Source organism: Pichia membranifaciens (genome assembly GCF_001661235.1).
Source record: "Pichia membranifaciens NRRL Y-2026 unplaced genomic scaffold PICMEscaffold_5, whole genome shotgun sequence".
In the NCBI taxonomy this organism is placed as follows: domain Eukaryota; kingdom Fungi; phylum Ascomycota; class Pichiomycetes; order Pichiales; family Pichiaceae; genus Pichia; species Pichia membranifaciens.
The window spans coordinates 1,157,806-1,176,738 of NW_017566986.1; the positions used below are offsets into that span (position 1 = coordinate 1,157,806).

The 18,933-nt window shown below is 43.3% G+C and overlaps 7 protein-coding genes and 1 non-coding gene across 8 annotated transcripts; 2 read left to right on the forward strand and 6 right to left on the reverse strand.

Moving 5' to 3' along the window:
* Positions 1 to 64: 64 nt before the first annotated feature.
* Positions 65 to 148, reverse strand: PICMEDRAFT_t115. Its single transcript has one exon. It is a non-coding gene; the product is annotated as a tRNA-Leu (tRNA).
* Positions 149 to 524: 376 nt separating this feature from the next.
* On the reverse strand, positions 525 to 1,100 carry PICMEDRAFT_65009 (hypothetical protein; the record flags this gene model as incomplete). Its single annotated transcript, XM_019163484.1, has 1 exon — positions 525 to 1,100. One exon carries the CDS (start codon positions 1,098 to 1,100, stop codon positions 525 to 527), a length of 576 nt encoding a protein of 191 aa, XP_019016506.1.
* PICMEDRAFT_55112 (hypothetical protein) lies at positions 1,083 to 2,261 on the reverse strand. Its single transcript, XM_019163181.1, has one exon. The coding sequence runs from the start codon at positions 2,175 to 2,177 to the stop codon at positions 1,413 to 1,415; it is 765 nt and encodes a 254-aa protein (XP_019016507.1). The 5' UTR covers positions 2,178 to 2,261; the 3' UTR covers positions 1,083 to 1,412.
* A 179-nt stretch (positions 2,262 to 2,440) lies between these two features.
* PICMEDRAFT_17866 (hypothetical protein) lies at positions 2,441 to 3,410 on the forward strand. The gene has a single exon (XM_019161784.1). The coding sequence runs from the start codon at positions 2,502 to 2,504 to the stop codon at positions 3,114 to 3,116; it is 615 nt and encodes a 204-aa protein (XP_019016508.1). The 5' UTR covers positions 2,441 to 2,501; the 3' UTR covers positions 3,117 to 3,410.
* Positions 3,411 to 3,838: 428 nt separating this feature from the next.
* On the reverse strand, positions 3,839 to 4,741 carry PICMEDRAFT_74156 (hypothetical protein; the record flags this gene model as incomplete). Its single annotated transcript, XM_019164691.1, has 1 exon — positions 3,839 to 4,741. One exon carries the CDS (start codon positions 4,739 to 4,741, stop codon positions 3,839 to 3,841), a length of 903 nt encoding a protein of 300 aa, XP_019016509.1.
* Positions 4,742 to 5,796: 1,055 nt separating this feature from the next.
* Positions 5,797 to 6,111, forward strand: PICMEDRAFT_74157 (hypothetical protein; the record flags this gene model as incomplete). The annotated part of the gene is made up of 1 exon (XM_019164692.1): positions 5,797 to 6,111. One exon carries the CDS (start codon positions 5,797 to 5,799, stop codon positions 6,109 to 6,111), a length of 315 nt encoding a protein of 104 aa, XP_019016510.1.
* Positions 5,942 to 7,919, reverse strand: PICMEDRAFT_171878 (hypothetical protein). Its single transcript, XM_019161499.1, has one exon. It carries the CDS (start codon positions 7,677 to 7,679, stop codon positions 6,219 to 6,221), a length of 1,461 nt encoding a protein of 486 aa, XP_019016511.1. The 5' UTR covers positions 7,680 to 7,919; the 3' UTR covers positions 5,942 to 6,218.
* A 14-nt stretch (positions 7,920 to 7,933) lies between these two features.
* Positions 7,934 to 18,457, reverse strand: PICMEDRAFT_17870 (hypothetical protein). The gene is made up of 3 exons (XM_019161785.1): positions 18,379 to 18,457; positions 17,702 to 18,274; positions 7,934 to 17,675 (listed from the first exon to the last, which is right to left on the reverse strand). Exons 1-3 carry the CDS (start codon positions 18,421 to 18,423, stop codon positions 8,160 to 8,162), a joined length of 10,134 nt encoding a protein of 3,377 aa, XP_019016512.1. The 5' UTR covers positions 18,424 to 18,457; the 3' UTR covers positions 7,934 to 8,159.
* Between the last annotated feature and the right edge of the window lie 476 nt (positions 18,458 to 18,933).

Consider the following 18,933-nt stretch of genomic DNA (forward strand, 5'->3'; position numbering starts at 1 on the left):
TTCAAAAATTCCTAGTTGGCCCTTATAAAAAGAAAAAAATATGTGACAAAGAGAAGAAAAAGAATGAAGGATGCGAGGTTCGAACTCGCGCGGACATACGCCCAACAGATCTTAAGTCTGCCGCCTTAGACCACTCGGCCAACCCTCCAATTTTAAATTTTTAGACGGCTAGGACATTTATAGCACGGAGTTTGCGGTTGTGTATTTGAGCACCTCAGCTTATTGTCTTCAAACAAGTTGGCTGGATTCTGCTCAACCCCCAATTAGGAGCGTTACAAGTACTGATACAGCTGAACAAAGCTTTTGATTGTTGGTGTTTAAGTCCTACAGGTAGTCTTTTCTACTTTTCTCACATCCAGTATGGTTGCACCTCTTCCCTTCTTATCATTAAACGCAGGTCAATGAAGCCAATAAATACCAAGATCTTAAACAATATATAGCCAAAATGATGAAATTCTTCTCTCTGCTGCAGATTGAGTCATGCTGAGACAACCTTCTCACTCACTGGAAGCAGCTAACCTTGTTTAGATTAGATCTCCTTCATTTTTTTTCACATGTATCTGAACTCCCTTCAAGACAATGTCCATCTTATTCGTGCATTTCTGGTTTTTTGCTTTCCTGTAATTTTGCCACATGTTCTTTCTTTTCCGCAATATTTTCTGATGCTTCTTCTTGCGTCTCATCAGCTCATGTTTGCTGAGCACTTCTCTAATAGGTTCGCCTCTTCCATCAACACTTTCGCCATCGGATGCAATGAAGCAAACCCTATTTCTCTTTTTGCGCCTTCCAGTGGCATCTTTAGATAAAAACAGACCCAACTCAACCATGGCTTCATCATTGTCCTTCAACTTGTAATCAAGATTTGTCGGAGTGGATGCAACTGATATACAAGATTCGGTCAACTTTTCCTTGGGAGAATACACCGGAACCGGCGGCGTTACAGTTCCAGGCAAAGTCTCTAATGTACTTTCACCGACTACGTATATATATTCCGGAGTCGTCTCCCTGATTTGACCTGGAATCATTTTGGAATTTTGTTCAAATGAGGTCATTTCAGATTGACTAAGCTGGTTTACACTGTTCTGCTTGACATGCTCCATGTTGGCTGCAGCTACAGCCTTTCTCGGAAAGCCAGTGAAAGAGTTTCTTTTACCGTCTACAAGTATTAGTAAGGCAAGAACGGGATGGAATCGGGAAGAAATCGGTGAAGTTCGGTAAACGAAAAAGATACATACAAGTTGACTTTTGGCTTCCTCGATGGGGGGCCTGAGAGGGATATATTCTCAGTTGCCTAGACATGTGTGTGGGATTGATTATTTATGAGTAAAAATAAGCTTAGGAAAGAAGTATAAGCATCACGAAATCCGATCAGAAAACTGAGTTAAAGCGTGGCACATACGGAAAAGGGCAAACTATACGTCAAGACGAGCCTCCCTTGCCAAAACAGAGTCATCTAGTTTGATTAAGTAGACGGTTCTGTTGGGAAAAGTGTCTCTTGGAACAGTATGGGCACTGACTTCACATTTGTAGTAGCTGATGTCCAACATACCTTCTATTATACCTGCGACAAAAGATTCACAGTTCAAGTTCTCATACTCTTTGGGCAATCCAATATATTTTGTCATCACGGGGTTGTTATCAATTATCATGTACTGATTTTCATGCTCGGAAGACTTTTCCAAGCTATCTGCCTGCTTATCGAAAAGACTCGTCCAGATGGAAGAGACGATGAACTGCAAGCTTTCCAACAGTCTGATATTTCGTTTCGATAGATTGGATTTACCGGTCGATGAGATGTTGTTGCTGAAGTTGACTCTAAGAGAGCTCAATTCTAAGTATTTCAAGCCGACAGTATAGCCCAAGTTGTTTAGCTTTCTTTCGAGTTCGAGCAAACTCTTCGAGTTCTTCAAGTTCATTGAGATGATCTGCATGAAAAGGAAACAGAGGGAAGAAACTGATATTTCGTGTTTGGTCCGGTATAGGTTTCTGTCGTATATATGGCTGGTCACATTGACCTGTTTCTTTATCATCTCTGGAGAAGGCAGAGGAGATGATTGCTGCACACCGGTTGCCGGTTGGTTTGGTGTAGGTTTCTGCTGTTTAGGATCTGTTGATTGCGGTCCAATTGCAGGATTGTAGCCTGTTCCCTGTAGAATTACCTTGCTAACAGAGGACATTTTAAGTGGGTTTGCTTGTGACTAGGGCGGGAAACAACCAGAAGCTTGAGGTTTACCACTGATGCTAATGGTTTGTGTAGGTACCAGTCATGATAACATGTAGGACGCTGGTCCAACTGTGTCGAGGTCTCTTGCTAGCCAAAACCGATGCAGGTGCGAGAAGCACAAAAGAGGAAAGTTGAAGAAAAAAGCATCAAGCTGAAGAAATGGAGTGAGAGGGTCGACAGAATGGGGAAGAAGAGCTTGACCTTTTTTCAGGGAAAGCAGATCGCAGGTGAGTGCAGCCCATATACACAGACAAAGACATACACAGACACACACACAATGCCCGTGACGATAAGACGTGCAACTGTCGATGATTTGCAGGCGATGCAGAACGCCAACTTGAGCAACCTACCCGAAAATTATTCAATGAAGTACTATTTGTACCATTTGCTTTCATGGCCAGAGGCGTCCTTTGTTGCTGTGAGCACCGATGTTGAATTGGAGGAGCAGGACGAAGAGTCAGACAAGACTGCGAAAGCGGAGGTGCAGTACGTGGGGGTGAACGAGAAAGTAGTTGGATACGTGTTGGGCAAGATGGCCGACGATGATACGGAGGCAGACAAGACACCGCATGGACACATCACGTCGCTCTCGGTGATGAGATCGTACAGAAGGATGGGGATAGCGGAGAAGCTGATGAGGCAGTGTCTCTACACGCTTTGCGAGGGGTTCACGGCCGAGTACGTCTCGTTACACGTGAGAGAGTCCAACAGAGCTGCTCTGCACCTTTACCGGGACACGTTGGCGTTCGAGGTCCTCAGTGTTGAGAAGTCGTACTACCAGGACGGGGAGGATGCGTACTACATGAAGAAGGTGCTGAAGGTTGACGAATTGGTTCCGTCCAACTTCCATAACGCCGAGGAGCAGGACGACCTGAAGAGTGATCTTATCTAATGACGTGTGCCAGCACATGGACAGTGTAATCCCGTAGTTTTATAGCATATACTAGACCAAGACCAAGACCAAGACCAAGAACAAGAAAACGAGCACTGCGTGCCGCTACGGCGGGTTTACGTTGAAGGGACGGAGCCAGAGCAAAAGCAAAAGAGCTTCAAACAAAGATGATTCAAGTCAGAAAAAGTTTAAAGGTAGCGTGTTTTTTTCCACATCAACGCATGAGGATTAGACAGGACGTCACACCAGCGTCTCGAGCCAAATGCACTCAAGTCATCATATGAAGAGAATCTTTGTTTGAGAAGAAAAGAGAGAAAAAAAATAGCGCAATAGTAACGGGGCCGGAGCAGAAGAGACAGATCTCTCCACGCCGTTCGCCTGAACAGCGGCCCTCTCGATACACAGCGGTCGCCGTGGCTGCTGTGGTGCTTCAGTTTTGGCCCGTCTAACCCTTTCCCATGCCTCTTCTACATTCCACTCAGCGGACTTGTAGATGAAAAATTTTGGCGGGAGGGAGCGCCCTTTTATACATTTTCACTTCTGTCGTCCCAGCGAGGCCCGGCGCTGGGCTGAACAGGGTTTCTCTTAAGGTCCTGCAACGGGAGCACAGGCCATGTGTTGCGGGTGGTGGATGACATTCGGCAGCTGGGCTGCGTAGTTGTTTATTTAGTCCCGGCAGACGGGAGGCTACAGACGGGGTGGCGACGGAAGAGTCGCCGCCATCACTGCTCCTTGGCGTACACGAGCTTGTCGATTTTCACCTCGCCGTCGACCAACGTGTATAGGTAAAGCGTGCACGTGGAGTCTTTCACGTCCAGGAGACAAAAGCTCGGGAAGGGCTCCATGTACTCGTCGATGGAGTGCAGCTGGAGCTCGTCGAGACTGGGCGGGACGAGGTCGGGCGACACTGCGGGCTTCGAGGCCTCTGCGGGGCCGCTGTCGTCGGCGGTGTTCTCTGTATCGGAGGGACTGTTGCTGGACGTCTTGGGCGGCGTCCGGTCTGCGTCTTGCGGCTGCAGGGCGTCGCTGGCGCCGTCCGCCCTCTCTGCGGGGCCCTCGGACTCTGCCGGGTCCCTGGACTCTCCGTCACGGACAGCAGCACCGGCGACGGCGCCGTCGCCGCCTGCGCTGCCTGCGCCCTGCTTGTCGGCAACGAGCTTGCTGATCATCATCCGGTCCTCCTTGTCGAGGCTGTCCGTCGAGTAGGCGCCGGTACCTGTACCGGGGTTGACAAAGAACTTCCCGTCGAGCGTGTACGCCTCGACCTTGTGCGTCGAGCCGTAGATGAGCACGTCCGCGTCCATCATCCTCGCGTGGTTCAACAAGCTCAATGGGTCATTCTTCGGGATGACCTGGAACCCGTTGAGCAGCCCGATCTTGAGGTTGTCGTAGGTGAACACCAGCGACTGCGGGAGCGACAGGTCGTCGTCGAACTCGCCCCGCACCATTTGGAAGTCTGCCGAGATGTTCTTGAGGAACTCCAGCGTGCTCCTCGAGCTTGTGATGTTGCCCAGACAGAGCACCTTATCTATCTTCCCCCTCGGCTGCAGAAGCTTGCGGAACTTCGCCGGGATGTCGATCGCCCGCTCCGGAACGTACAGGTCGCCGATCGTGAGTATGAGCATCCTTAAAACACCTGTCTCTGCTCTTTTGCGGGTTCTTGCTGCTCTGTTCCCGCCCTGCCGGCCCCCTTCGTCTCTTCTCCAGCCTCCAGCCAGCTCCTGAGAAGCCTTTTGACCCGATTCATGTCCGCAAACGGACACGCCAGCAGTCTGGTGCACGGGTGTTTCCATGGACATACCGGAAGCGTGAACAGGACCAGCACGAATGGCATCTACAGCCTTCATGAACACGAGCACGCCACGCCCACGGCCATTGCCACGGCCAGTACTGCCAGCCAATGCGTCGGACAGACCGCCCAGCAGCCGAGACCATCGAGAAATAACTGAGTGAGTCAATAAATAAGTAGATAAATAAATAAAGTCGTAACTAACTGTTCATGCGGAATACGTTAACTCGTCACAGAGAAGCAATGTCAGGGACGGGCCTGCGGGGCCAGCAGAGAGATCGCATACGCCCCCGCCAGCCGCCCGCCGCCGGCACGCCGCCTAAGCTTCCTTCTTCTCGTCCGAGGAGGCCAAGAAGTCGTTGATGGCCTTCTCGACGTCGAGCTCGCCGCCGGCAGCAGGGGTCGGGGTGGCGGCTGCAGCCGGTGCTGGAGCAGCTGCTGGAGCGGCGCCGACCGCAGAGAGAATGCTGTTCACGTTGGCCCCGCCGACGACGGTCGCAATCGTGCCTATGGCCAACCAGTGTGGTTGGACGGTCTTGCCGAGGATGTTGTATGCTGCGCCCATCTTGATGTGTCTGCTGTTGTTCTGCTGTTCTTGCCGATCTGGTGGTGGTGGTGCTAACGCTGGGGTCCGTCGTGCCGATGGCTCCACACCGGCCCCACCCTGCCGTACCACCTCCTCTCATGTTCTTCTCCCCAGCTCTCCTCGCCCCCCACAACATCGAGAACTTTCCATCGCGACGCTCCGTCCGCCCTCGGCGTCTTGCTCGTCGAGCAGGCCCCGGTATAAAATCCAGCCAACCCCCACACTGCGGCAAGAAGGAGGCGACAGCAGTGGAGGACGGTCAGGACAGCAGCACACACACGCAAGCACACACACACACACACAACATGTCCTCGCTCATCAAGTCCGCCAAGTCCATCTTGCCAACCCTCGACAGAGTCTTGGTCCAGAGAATCAAGGTTCCGCAAAAAACCTCGTCAGGAATCTACATTCCTGAAAAGAACGCCCCTAAGAACAACCTTGCCACCGTGATCGCTGTCGGGCCAGGCTTCACCTCGCAGAACGGCGAGCTCATCAAGCCATCCGTCCAGGCAGGCGACAAGGTCCTGCTTCCTCCGCATGGCGGCTCGCCAATCAACATCGAGAAGGAGGAGTACCTCTTGATGAGAGATTCCGAGATCTTGGCCAAGGTCCAGGAATAAGCGTTAGCTAATGGATTACTTAGTTAGTTGACTGTCGACCTTCTGTATATATGTTAATTCCACACACCCCTCTAATACACAGGACAAGCACCCGCCATGCGGCGTCGCTAGGCGTCCTCCTGCTCCAGATACACGCTCTGCCGCCAGTAGTTCTCCAGCTTGTACTTGCTCAAGAACTCGATGATCGCCTCGTCGGACTCAAACGTGTACTCTGTCCACTTGTGGAACCTCGCCTCGGGAACCTCTCCCTCCCACACCCTGTCACACCGGTTGTCGCTCAAGTCCTCCAGCAGCAGAGCCGGACCTGGACCCGGAGCGGTGGTAGGGCTGTCCCCGTCTTTCGTCCTGGGGCTCTCGTTGGCCGTCCAGTTGATCCTCCGCATCATGAGGCTCTTGTACTTCTCCACACCCCTGAGCCCCCCTTCCACTATGACCAGACTCCTCCCCCGCCTCAACCGCAAACATGCACCCGTGAGCATGAGCTGCTTCGCATTCATGTCCACCTTGTAGAGGTGCTTCGGGTTGACCAAACGCTGCACAACAAAAACACAGCTGTATATCCCACGGCTACGGTCTTGCTCTACCTTTTGTTCGACCTTGTGTCTTCTCTCCTCCTTGTTCAATTTTCTCTCTGCGTTCATCCGCTCATGCTCATCGGCACGCTCCTGGATCTCTTGCCGAACCCGCATCTCGACTTCTGTTGGATTTCGAATCGTCTCATTTGTCAAGACATTCATAAGGTTCTTCAACTTCACTTTTGGTTTCGGCGCCGCATCCAACCCAAGCTTAATTCGGTCTTGCTTTTCCTTCATCAAAAGCATCCTCCGGTTTTTCCGCAACCGCTTTTGCTCCTGCTTTGTCAAAAACAACGGTTTCGGAGTTGGTATCAATCTCTCCCATGGAGCCTCAATCGGAACAGGATGCTGTATGTAACTTGTAATCGGATTGTCCTCACTATTTTCATCCTTGTATGTAACAACCTCCTCTCCGCAGCCTTCGTATCTGCATCCTCGGCGCATACCGTTTTTCAAAAAAGGCACATCCCACCATTCAATGTATGGCGGTGGTTCCGCAAATTCGTCACCGTATCTATCCTCCCCGATACGTTCGTCTGGAACGAGGTTTTTCTTCTTTAGCTCTTCCTGATGTTCCAATTCCAGCCTTTCTTGCTTAGCCCGCTGTCGCAGATTGTTGGCCCGTTCAATCTGTTTACCAGGCTCATTGATTCTTAGTGCTCTGCTCTTCCTTTCTGGCACAATCGATAAGTCAGACTGGTCGATGTATGGGTTGATAGTGAAACCATCACGTTGCTTCCAATCGCTCAACAAAGGGTTCTTGATTTTCGGTACCGTTTTACTGCTTCTTTTTTTATCACTAATATCATTATCATCTTGACCCATTTTCTGTGTGCCCAATGGCATTTGCAATAAGGGATGTATCTTGATATTTTTCAGGATTTCTTCCTCATCTTTTGCTTCTTTAACATTTTCATGTTCAGTCACCCCAATCCGGGCTCTTTTCTTAACTTCAACATTCGGCCCCAATTTTGCATTTCTACCTCGTTTCATTTTTAACCTCGACCAGACTTCTTAATTTCTATCGAGCTGCAGCGTACTTTTGTGTATGCGGAATTCGTCTCGACAAGGTTCAACTTTCTTTCTTATTCATCTTAATTCTTTTCCTTGCTTACTACTTTGAGAAGTATTACGTAATCATGCACATGTACCCATCACGACAACCCCAGTGTAGTACATGTAGTTGAGTCAAGGTTTTGAAATACACAGTCATTTTAAAACTTCCGATAAGCAAATATATGGCGACTAGTAGATTGGATGTAAATGATATTCAAAGTTCCAGTGGACATGAAGTAAGTTTAGATTAGTACCTATCTTGTTAAAGCTATAATGGACTTTTTGAAAATTCGACGAGCTACATTTCTGTCGCCCTTTAAAAAAACTTACACATTTTTTGATATTTTGATTCATAAACTGTAACGATAAAAACGTGAATAGGGAAACATTATAAAAAGGATAGCACACTGCTAATCTTCATGCAAATCCGAAACCCTCATGTCCCTCCCTAAGAGCCAACAACAGCGCATTCCGCAATCTGGTATAATTTTGATACTCTGGTAAATCGATTTGGTTGAAACAAGTATGGGCTGTCGGTAACCGATCCGTGGCATTGTACACTCTATGTATACTGAACTTTGAGATGCCGTTCATACCTGTCAACTCTTTAAAACCATTCAATGGAACCTTAGATGTACCTGTTGCAAATTGTAATAATTTGGCTCTTTCTTCAACATCGAAAGATTTGACTGCTCTCCAGAACCACTGAACTTGAGGAGAAGATGGCGAGTAGTTTTCATATATGGTGTTATTTTTCCAATCATCCACATCGATATCCGGGAGACCAGAAACAAGTAATTCTAATTCTTGTTCATCAAAAATTGAAACCAAGTCTTGGGGAATCATTGAATAAAACCCTTCTAAGAAATTATCCATTTGCTCTTTGACCGATGTCAAAAGTCTGTACTCAACAATGGCTTTCACATATTCCTGTTTGTTTTCTTCAGTGACAGCTATATCCTTACCATTAGGGATCAAATCGATTATCTTGTGCTCACCATAATCGTCAGTTTCAACAGAGAAAGTCTCGACGATAATATCAGTGATATCGTTTTCCAACATCCAAACCAATGACTTGTAGTAATCGAGATCTAATGACTCCATATCTTTTAACGAGACCGGCTTTCCTAACATCCTTTTGAACACAGCTCTACTGAAATGACAATCTAAAACGTATCCATCATAAACAGCTTTGCCTATTATCATACCAACAAATTTGAAAAACGACAAATGCTCAGGGTTCACCCATGAGGTTCGATTAGGATGGAAAGTAGTCTTATCCGAAGCCACTGGAATGAACAAGGCGTAGTTAGGATCAAACATCTGTCTTGAAAGAACCTGGTACCATTCTCTTGTAACACCACCAGCATCAACACCTTCTTCACCATTGAAATGAATTTCGAGAATGCTCTTCCTGATTTTATCACTAGGCTTAAAGAAAATACTTCTGTAAGAATCCAAAAATACTTGATTCCGCCTTATATTTATTGGAAGTTTTTCCCTGGTCTCATTAACGAATTCACCGTGTAGTTTTTGTTCAAAATAGACCCTTTTATTGTCAAATTCCAAGACTTTTGGATTTCTGATCAAAACTGAAAATGGGCCACTCATAAGTTTAGGATTGTTTCTGATCATATGATTTAGAATTTTTTTGTGCTCTTCAGTAAAGGTGAAAAATAAACTTTCTATAGGTTCCTTTGCGAAATCGAGCTCTCGCTCATCTTCGTATTTCAAAACATCAAGGGTGTTCATCCTCTGTACCTTACTGTGCTTGCAAACAACCATAAGCGCTTCAATCAAAGGAGACAAAATGAAAGCAATATAGTTCATGTTATCATCCTCTCTGAGCAATTTCAAACAATCACTCAAAGCGCCCCATAGAGGCCCCAACGCCGAGTTCTTGTAAAGTAACTTAAGTTCTTCTATATCATCAACATCGTTATCCTTAGCCTGGTATAAATAGTCTAACGCGGTTAACACACGTAGCAATTTGGCCTGGTCCGAAGCACCTGAGGAAAACTGATTCAATGAAGGAAGATTCTCAAAATCCTTTTTGGAGTTGCGTAAATCATTGATGAGCTCTCTCAATTCTTTAGCAATTTTGGAACTCAGGTAAGTGGCCTTTTTGGACAATTCTTTCGGGAAAACTATTCTTGCATTATCTAGTACGGATAAATTCTGAATCGAGACGATTGTCTGCTGAAAGACTTTATTCGCACATTCATCCGCAACCAAGATGTTGATTATTTGCTTCAAACTTCTATCAGGAATATGTGGAAGTTGTGGTAGTTTCTTGAGCTGTTCCGACTCTTTCCCTAGTTCGTTTAGTTTGAGTTTCATCGTTGGTAAAGGCCTGGTGGCAATTTGTATGGACCTTGACAAAATATCCATCAAGTTGGTATCTTCCTTGATAATTTTACTTTCTAATAGGTTGAGCAAAATGTTGATTGGGAATTTAAAACTACTGTCCTTTAGTTTGTTCTTTTTGGAAGTCTTCTTGATGAATGCACTTCCTTCTTGGTCAGCTAGGAAATGGAACCTCATACTCGTTTCGTTCTCAAGTAAGTATTGTATGACATCAATTGATTGTGTTGCCAAAGACACAACCGTGCAGGCTACAGGGTACTGAATATTCTGTCCCTTTTGAAGCTGTGAGCTTTCAGCTGATTCTCTACTTGAAGTCATGTTGGCTCTGTTGCATATCTGGTTGTAGACACAAGAGAGTAAAGTTTGGTCTTTAATACCCTCTTGCAAAACGTAAAGAATAATTGAAATAACCTCAGCCCTGGAATGCTTGCTCAAACAAAGATATGCAATTGCTTTAAAGAAAAGCTCTCTTTTGTAATAAACTTGAGGAATGAACAATAACTTTAGTAGTGCGGCGATTCCAGGTTTGTCAACTAACGCAGTGAAATAAATCTTAGAGGGTTTTCTGCTTTTCTCTGTCGCCGAGTTTTCACCCGTAGGTACCTCTGTACGCTGCATTTCAACCGATCCCCTCTCATCACGCAAGCGTAGGCCAAATTCACTATCATCAACGTCGTCGTCAACATCATCGTCATCATCGTCAACATCATTTTCATCGTCATCATCGTTTTCAAGACCGTAGCCAAACCCTTCATTACCATCTTCATCGTCGTCATCGTCTTCATCATTATCATCATCCCCATTAATAAGACCATTATCAGAATTGGCACCGGCGCCAAAGCCAAAATTAAATTGATTGGAGCCCAACGAAAGATTTCTGATAAACCCGATCGCTTCTCTTCCTCTGTCCTCAATTCTGGCTTGATGAACTTGTTGCTCATAAACTTCTTGTCGCATTACATCTGGCAAAGCCAATAAAAACTCTGGATCAATTCCAGTACCACTGATATCAACATCTCTGCCACCAATCTCGACATATACAGGCTCAGATGGCTCATTGCTAGTTTCGGCATTATTACTTGAGTCTTGTTCTCGTTCAAACTCCAGATTTCTTTCTTTTTGTAACCATTCGTTATGTTTCTTCTTCTCTTCTTCCTGTTTTTCTCTTTGTTTCCTTTCTTTTTCTTCTTTAACTCTTTTGTACTCTTCATTAACAATTTCGCTTTTGTTGTAAAGCCTGTTGATGATTTCCGGTATTGCACGGTAGGTTATATTTTTTCCAGAATATAACTCTGATGTCTCTTGCCACCTTTGTGCAGTGGATTTGATTAGTACACTATTCAACTGAGATGCACGTTTTGAGAAAATTAATGGCTCAAAGACTCTCCTGAAATCCAGTAATCCTTGAATTTGGTTGTTGTTTCTTCTATCAAAAAGAGACTGAGTAAATTCCAAAAGGGTTGACCTGGTATCGTTTCCTGCGGCAGATTCGGTAGGAAGCGGAATATTGGAGCCCATTTGCGGAAACAAAATTCCTGTTGGAAACATCTGATCATTATGATTGGCATTAAGTGATACGACCGAAGGACGTCTACTTCTTTGACCACTTCTTCCATGATCATTTTCTAATTCATCAAGCCATTCTTGGAGTATGACAGAGTCATCACTATCACTCCCACTATCATCATCATTCTCGTCAATAGACTCAAGATCTAGCTCAATAACGTTTTCGCCGCTGTCATCTACAGTCTCAGAATCAGACCCGGAGCTATCACCTCTCATAAAGTGCTCATCATCTGACATTTCATCACCAGAAACTAGATCTCCTTCTTCATTCGAAACATAATCATCAATCTCATGTTCATACATCATCGCATCATCAGAATTGTCAGAATCCTCAGAGTCGTAAACAAAATCAATCTGCTCATCATGTAATCCGTGGTTATCGTAACTTGGATTTCCCATTTCATCGTCTCCAACTCCCTCCATGTTTTCCGTGTCATCAGAATCGTTGCCATGGTCTTGATCATCATCATCGGAGCCTTCTTCCATACTATCATCATTATCACTGTCCATATCATCATCTATGTCTGATCCAGACCCTCTATCGTTATCGGAAAGTATTATCTCAATTCCATCGTCCACTAAAAACTCATCATTGAAGTCATCGTCAAAATCGTCGTCAAAATCATCTTCGTCTTCAACGTCCTCTAAATCATACATGCCTAAAGTAGAGTTTTTTAGCAAATCGGGTGCATCATCCTTATACTCCAATTCTTCATCAAATACCTCTTCTTCAACATCAGTAGATTGTTGATCTGCTTTGAAAGCATCCTGGTACTCGACCTTGATCTCACCAAGTAACGATATCAACTTTAAGACGCTATCGGCAACTTGCTCCGTATAAGGAAAGTTGGTGTCAAGCTTGGCTAAAATGTTAGTGGCAACATTGCCAATTTTCTTTTCCAAGAGTTCTTTTGCAAAATAGTATTTATCATTCTTTGTGATAAACGGATCTGTTGAAACGGATACAGCATTGTTGAAGCTTTCTCCACACAATTTTCTGATTAAATTCAATATATCAACAATCCTTCCGTATTTAATTATTGAACTTTTGTTCGACTGCTCGGTATCCTTTATGACTTTAATCAGGCTATCTGCAGTAAACTTCCTGGCAAATGCAACATCGCTATCCGAGACACTGGTATTTATATATTCCGCTCCCTTAGAAGGCACGGTAGATATTAGACCCAAAATACACGCATACCCTAAAGATGCAAGTAATTGGTGCACTTTGTGACTTGAAGTTTCTTCTTTTTCAAAAGGGTTGATAGTGATAAACCGATGAACTAACATATTCAATGCTGTTGAGCGTGGCTTTTTGTCAGATTTATTCTTTTCTTTTTTTGAAAAAGTTAGAAAATCTGTTTTGCATGAAGTATAGGAAAACAAAAGTTCTGACACTGACTGAAGAAGAAAAACTGCATATGCCAAGGAGTTATTATTGGAAACAAGAGTATTAATATCATCAGCATCTTTGTCATTCTTTGATTCATTATCATCTTTTTGGACTCCAACCATAAGATCTTTTCTACTGATAGTTATTAATTCAGATAATAAGAAGCTCATGATTTCTGAAGTATTCTCATCTGGGTGATCATGTGTTTGGTTCACATCCACTCCGTGCTTCTTCAAAATTTCCTTTTCTTCATCGTCAAGTATCGAAACCAAGGGTGATTTGAAATGCCTATTGATGCGCTTGACGATACAATTTTCTCCAACTACCTCGCAGAATATGGATGGATTACGAAGAACAAGAGCTGAGTTCTCTTCCAAAAAAATCTTCAAATCCTTCACCTTATTTTTCTTTGATTTTGCACTGAATATTTGATTTATGTCTTTCTCAAAGTAGCTTTTAACAATATACTCAGACTCAACTGACCTTCTTAGAATATTAATTACCTGGGACTGCAAACGAACTGAGCAATGCTCCTTTTTGATGAAACGGACCAAGCTATGCATTATTTTGGCTCCCGCAAGCATTTTAACTCGTTCATCATCGGTACATAACATGAGAAGGATATTCGCCACTTCAATTGCAACTTCTTCAGTTTGGATGACTTTAAGATTCAGAAGTAAATTCAATAACGAAGCTTCAGATTCTGGACTAATGGAGAAGATGTCTGGGTGGGTTATCAGGTACGGAGAGAACTTGGAAGGTACATTTACCTTAGGTGCTTGAGGAGCAAAGGGTATTTTTGTTTCTGAAAATAGCTTGCTAAATATTGTTAGAGCACTTGCAAACCACGGCTTTTCCACGTTATTTTCAATCATATGTTGGGATAAGAACTTTGCAAAATTTTCAATCAGGGAAAAGTATTTGGGAAGTGATAGTCTGCCAACGATGTAACCAAAAAGTTTCAAAGTTGATGATAGTTTTTGATTCTCAGTTTCATCTTCAGAATTAAAATCCATCCCTTTCACAACTGCAAAAAGTGGGTCCAAAACATCTTCCATACTTTCTGAAAAGGAGTTGCCAAAAACTGAAAAGAGTAAGTCAGCAACTCCAGATGCCGAGTCAGGATACAACTGTGCAATTTTTATCCAGTAAGAGATAAAATTGACTTCCTCTGCTCCTCTGTGAAAGTAAAGGTCATCAATAGTATCTATATCATAATTCGGAGAATAGTTCAAATGAATTGATTCAACTAAGGGAGGGACATATTTTTGTTTTAAAACGTCCTCCCAGTTGACATTTTCAAGTATGCCAAAAGTTTCGTCAAGATTTTCTGGAGTCTCTTTTAATAGTTTGGGAATATCATCGCCGAAAAACAAGAGGATTTCTTTAGCGGCATCTTTTGGAATTCCGAGATTGGCCAAGAAATTTATATTGTAGTCCGAAGGGGCTGTTGTTTCTGCAGCTATAGGATATAATCTACCCTTAAATGTAAGAGAATGTGATTTGAAACTAGAGAATGCACACTTGCTCAAAAGGATAATGTCTTCAATCAAGGAAACAGGGATTTTGGTTGGGAATCTGTTCAAAATGTCTAGCCTGTTAGTTGAAGTAATCTCCTGTAGCAAGATAAAGTCTGCGATAGCAGCTTGTACCTGAATAGAAACCAAAACTTCCGATCCATACTCACTTTTTTCCGGACCTAAATATTTGTACAACTTGTGCGCATTCGGGAGAGTTCCAATGACGTTGACAGCTCCTACATCGGCATGCAGATTCAAAATTTGATCGAGAACTGCAGGAACTAAACTTTCTAGTTCTATTGAAATATATGGCTTTTCAACAAAATAGTCAATTTTGCTTTTCTCAAAAGTCCCTAGCCTAGAAAATAAATCAACGGCTAAATCTTTCAATAATGGAAATTTGTTATTTTGAAGTAGACATATACTCATAGTTGGATTGACGGCAGCGGAAACCCCAAAAGAATGGAACACGTTCAAATAAAGTTGGTTGAGCATGCAAAATAAGTAACCATATTTTATCTGATCGTTGCTGGTATTTATTCTTGTGAGCATATTTAATGTCACACTCGTGTACTGATTGATTATTCCAACGGCATATCGAGCGGATACCCCGAATAAAGTCTTACTTTCAGATCTCCTTCCCCAATTTATAGAGCAGAAGCTATTGAATACATTTCTCAGCCAAAACTTGGAACGTGAAAAGTTGAAATACATGATAGAGATATTTTTGAATTTTGCACTGTTGCCGTTCCAATCACAACTGTCAGAAGGTGGAACACCAATTTCTTTCTGCTTGGGTGAAATTGATTGAACTAATGTGAATGCATTCTGAGCAACTGACGGTGGTGTATAGACGTGGAGTAGTACTTCTTCTATTGCGAGTCTACGATAAAATAAGCATAATTCTCCTATCAGATTCAATCCATCATCGGACCCAAAAGCCTGTGCAATATCTAAAATTTTGTTGGGCTGGTACTTGTGGAGCTTTGAATAGAAATCCGACAACACAAAAAGCAAACAATTCATTATTCCTAAATTGGATATGACCTCACGAGCTGTTTCTTTTCCAACATCATCAGCATTTTCAAACTGCAAAAAGAAAGAGTTATTATCGTTTGAATAGTAAGTAAAATCGTGTAGCTTACTTAGCGTGCTTGCCAATCTCTCCTTCAAAAAAGGTAGGCAGTATGAACGAGTTGTTTGATCGATCCACTTTATAATGTTTCTGAAATGAATAATGGTCTTAGACAGGGAATAGTCAAATGGCGCATTTTTTAAAGTGATGAATTTGAAAAGATTATTCATATCAATATGACCATACAACCTTTTCCATTCCTTCGAATTCTCAAACATCGATGCAAGAAAAATCAATGTACATTGTATCACACTAGCTTTATCTGAACTTTCCCACCTTTCCAACAAGGGGCTGCTGGTTTCTGTATGGATGTTTTCGTCGGACTGATTACGGTAAAGTGAACCATTGGGTGATTGATAGAAATCAACAGCATCAAACTGCACAGAATCTGGGATTATATTAATGAGTTTCAAAACTTCCTCGTTGATGACATCTTTCAATTCAGGATGGTGCCTTGCAAGCTCATCAATTGCGTGACCCAAACTCATCACGTTCTCTAGTTCAACCAATTGCTTACAAATTTCTATGTTTGTGAAAATTGAGAAGAGCGTGGATATAACTTTGGTTTCTTTGACTTTGGTTAAACCACCGGTATTCAATGAAATTGCGTTGATGACATCAGGCAGCTCCAAAAGTAATTCACTATCAGGTAAAAGAAACGTGGAAAATCTGTTAAAAAAGGTGTCTATCACACCCGCTTCATTGAGAATAGAGTAGGCAGTTGGTTCACTATTGATGATTGTAGTGATAATTCGAATACAGTCGAAGAGTAATTCGTATCCAAATATTTTTGGATTTTGCATTATTTTTATGATACTCTTCAACATTGGAGAGTCATAAAGATTTCTCATTCGATCACCCGGATAGGTCGAGATTAGTGAATTGACCAACCTTAGAAGAAAATTGAGAAGTTTGACTTGTCTGGCTGTTATGATATGAGAAAGATTTGAATCTTTTGGAGCACCCCCTTCGTAGTCGGGATTATCAATAGCAAACTCTACCTCAAACTCTAGTAAGCTAATAAGTACATTAAAACCGTCATTCGTTACAAACTCTTCAAAAGCATCTGAAAGTCTTTCAATGAATATTTCTATCAAATGTAATGGTCCAGACCGGGTCATTCTATAGTTATTTCTCAAAGATAGAAAATCAAGAAATATTTTCATCAATCCGGCAGCACGTAGGTGGATAGCCAAAGACTTATTCTCCAACAGGTTTGCCAGAATGTTGTAAATATAATTCATATATGTTTGATCGTTGTTGAATTTGTGTTCTTTAGTTTGCTTTAAAATAGCCTTGAGTATGTGAAAGAGTAGACCATGGCTAACATTACCACCCAATGCTCGCATTAGATCTGAGGCACCATTTTTTCGGTTGGATATGTTGACAAACGCTCTCAAAGTGGCAATGCAAGGCTCCCTTGGAACATGGTTATCCGGGTTAACCAAATCACACATGTAGCTCAAAAGGTAAGGCTCCTCATCAAAAACCAAACCGACAAAAGTGCCATAGGTGATATTCGACGCTGCAGCAGCAACCGAATAACATTTGAAAGTGACCAGTTTCCCTCGTAGCGCCAAGCATTCAAAGGATTTCCCACTATATGCAATAGCAATGTACACATGTAATACGAAATCACACCATTTTTCCTTAGGTATAACATTTGCTGCTTTGTCAAAGATTTGCTGCATGGAAAGTTTTTTCAAGGATTCCGAGCTCAACTTGAAGGTACGAAGACCTTCACCGGTTTTATCCTTTTCTAACTTCTTCTTCTTTCCATGCCTGCTTGATTCTTGCTTGTCTGACTTTATCACCGAGCCTGTTTTGTAGTACTCATAGTTTAATATTTTCCAGGATGAAGGGGTAACAAAATCTGGCCGAATACAATCGTATAGGCTGATGTGAATAATATTTTTATCGGAATCCTTTGTTTTCAATTTTTTTGTTTTTTGCTCGAAGACTGTAAATCTGGTCCAACTTCCGGTGTCACGGAAGGAGCCTTACTAACGACACCTGCCTGCTGTTCATACTGTTTCACCTCAATCGGAGTCGGTCCCGGCGTGGTTCTGATTGACTGAAGTGGGAATCTTTTTATGAAATCCACCAGTAGATCTCTGTGCTTTTTCGATAAGGTGAACTTCATCGGGTAGTGTGACGCAAATTTTTCTGAGAGGCAGCATGTTAGCTTCAAAGCAGATATCTTGATGTCAAGAGAGTTTGAAAACATCAAGTCTGCTATATAGCCATGCGAGTTGTAGATGTCTCTGCTGGTGCTGTACTCCAAAAGCTGGTTGGAGTAGTTGACGCATGTTGTTATTATCTCAACCTCATCGTGTGGAACATCGAGAGGTGCAATGTAGTCCTCGTTCAACCTGTACCTCTCAATATGGCTTTCGTATATCTTATCGATCCTATTCAACAATGAAACATAATGCTTCAAGTTTGGGCGTGTACCATCCCAGTCTTTTGGGTAAAGGGTACTTAGTTTCTTGATCAAATCCTCAATAGGACAGTTTGTCAAGTAGTCAATATGTGCTTTCAAGTTGTCCGGCTGTCAGAGACTCGTTTTTAATGGTTGTCAAATCCGTGTTAGTAAATCATGATCTAGGGTTTAAAATATTAAATGGGGCGAAGAAAAAGGGCTTGTAAACGTACGATTGCTTCCTCTGGATCAATAGAGTTCTTGAGTTGAATAAGCATTATATCGGTGAGTGCCGCTATACTTGTCTGACTCAATAACTCCCAGGGTGGAACGCCAATTAAGAAGATAAGGGGCCTTAAGTATGGCTTATCCCGTTGATGTAAATCTGAATTTTCAGTGGACTTTTCCCAGACTGTTTGCCACTGAGGGATCCTTTTCTGTTTACCCTCAGACGTAGTTTGCATCAAAAAGTGTGAAACGTCGACCGTCTTTTTTCCGCTGCGCAACACGCTTTTGGGATGATGTAGACAGGAGAGGAGCCAGAAGCTGGATTAGATGACGGATCAGATTCCTGCTAGAACAGCCAGTAGCAGCCCCAGTCGTGTTCAGTGTTTGTAGTGCTGCGACAACTGTTCACTTGTGACCGACAGAGACCGACAGAGACCGAGCCAGGAAGCCAGAACTTTCCGATATCTTCATTTTTCTAGTGTTTTCTCTATTTGTGATTGTTTAAGTTTCGTGTATCATTGTTTTCTGAACAAACCGAAACTAAACAAAGAGAGTAGGGA

Coding starts and splice junctions, on each gene's coding strand:
- PICMEDRAFT_17866 (XM_019161784.1), top strand. CDS start 2,502: ATGCCCGTGACGATAAGACGTGCAACTGTCGATGATTTGCAGGCGATG.
- PICMEDRAFT_171878 (XM_019161499.1), bottom strand. CDS start 7,679: ATGAAACGAGGTAGAAATGCAAAATTGGGGCCGAATGTTGAAGTTAAG.
- PICMEDRAFT_55112 (XM_019163181.1), bottom strand. CDS start 2,177: ATGTCCTCTGTTAGCAAGGTAATTCTACAGGGAACAGGCTACAATCCT.
- PICMEDRAFT_17870 (XM_019161785.1), bottom strand. CDS start 18,423: ATGCTTATTCAACTCAAGAACTCTATTGATCCAGAGGAAGCAATC. Junction 18,275..18,378: donor TTGATCCAGAGGAAGCAATC/GTACGTTTACAA, acceptor AGTCTCTGACAG/CCGGACAACTTGAAAGCACA. Junction 17,676..17,701: donor CTCCTTCCGTGACACCGGAA/GTTGGACCAGAT, acceptor ACAGTCTTCGAG/CAAAAAACAAAAAAATTGAA.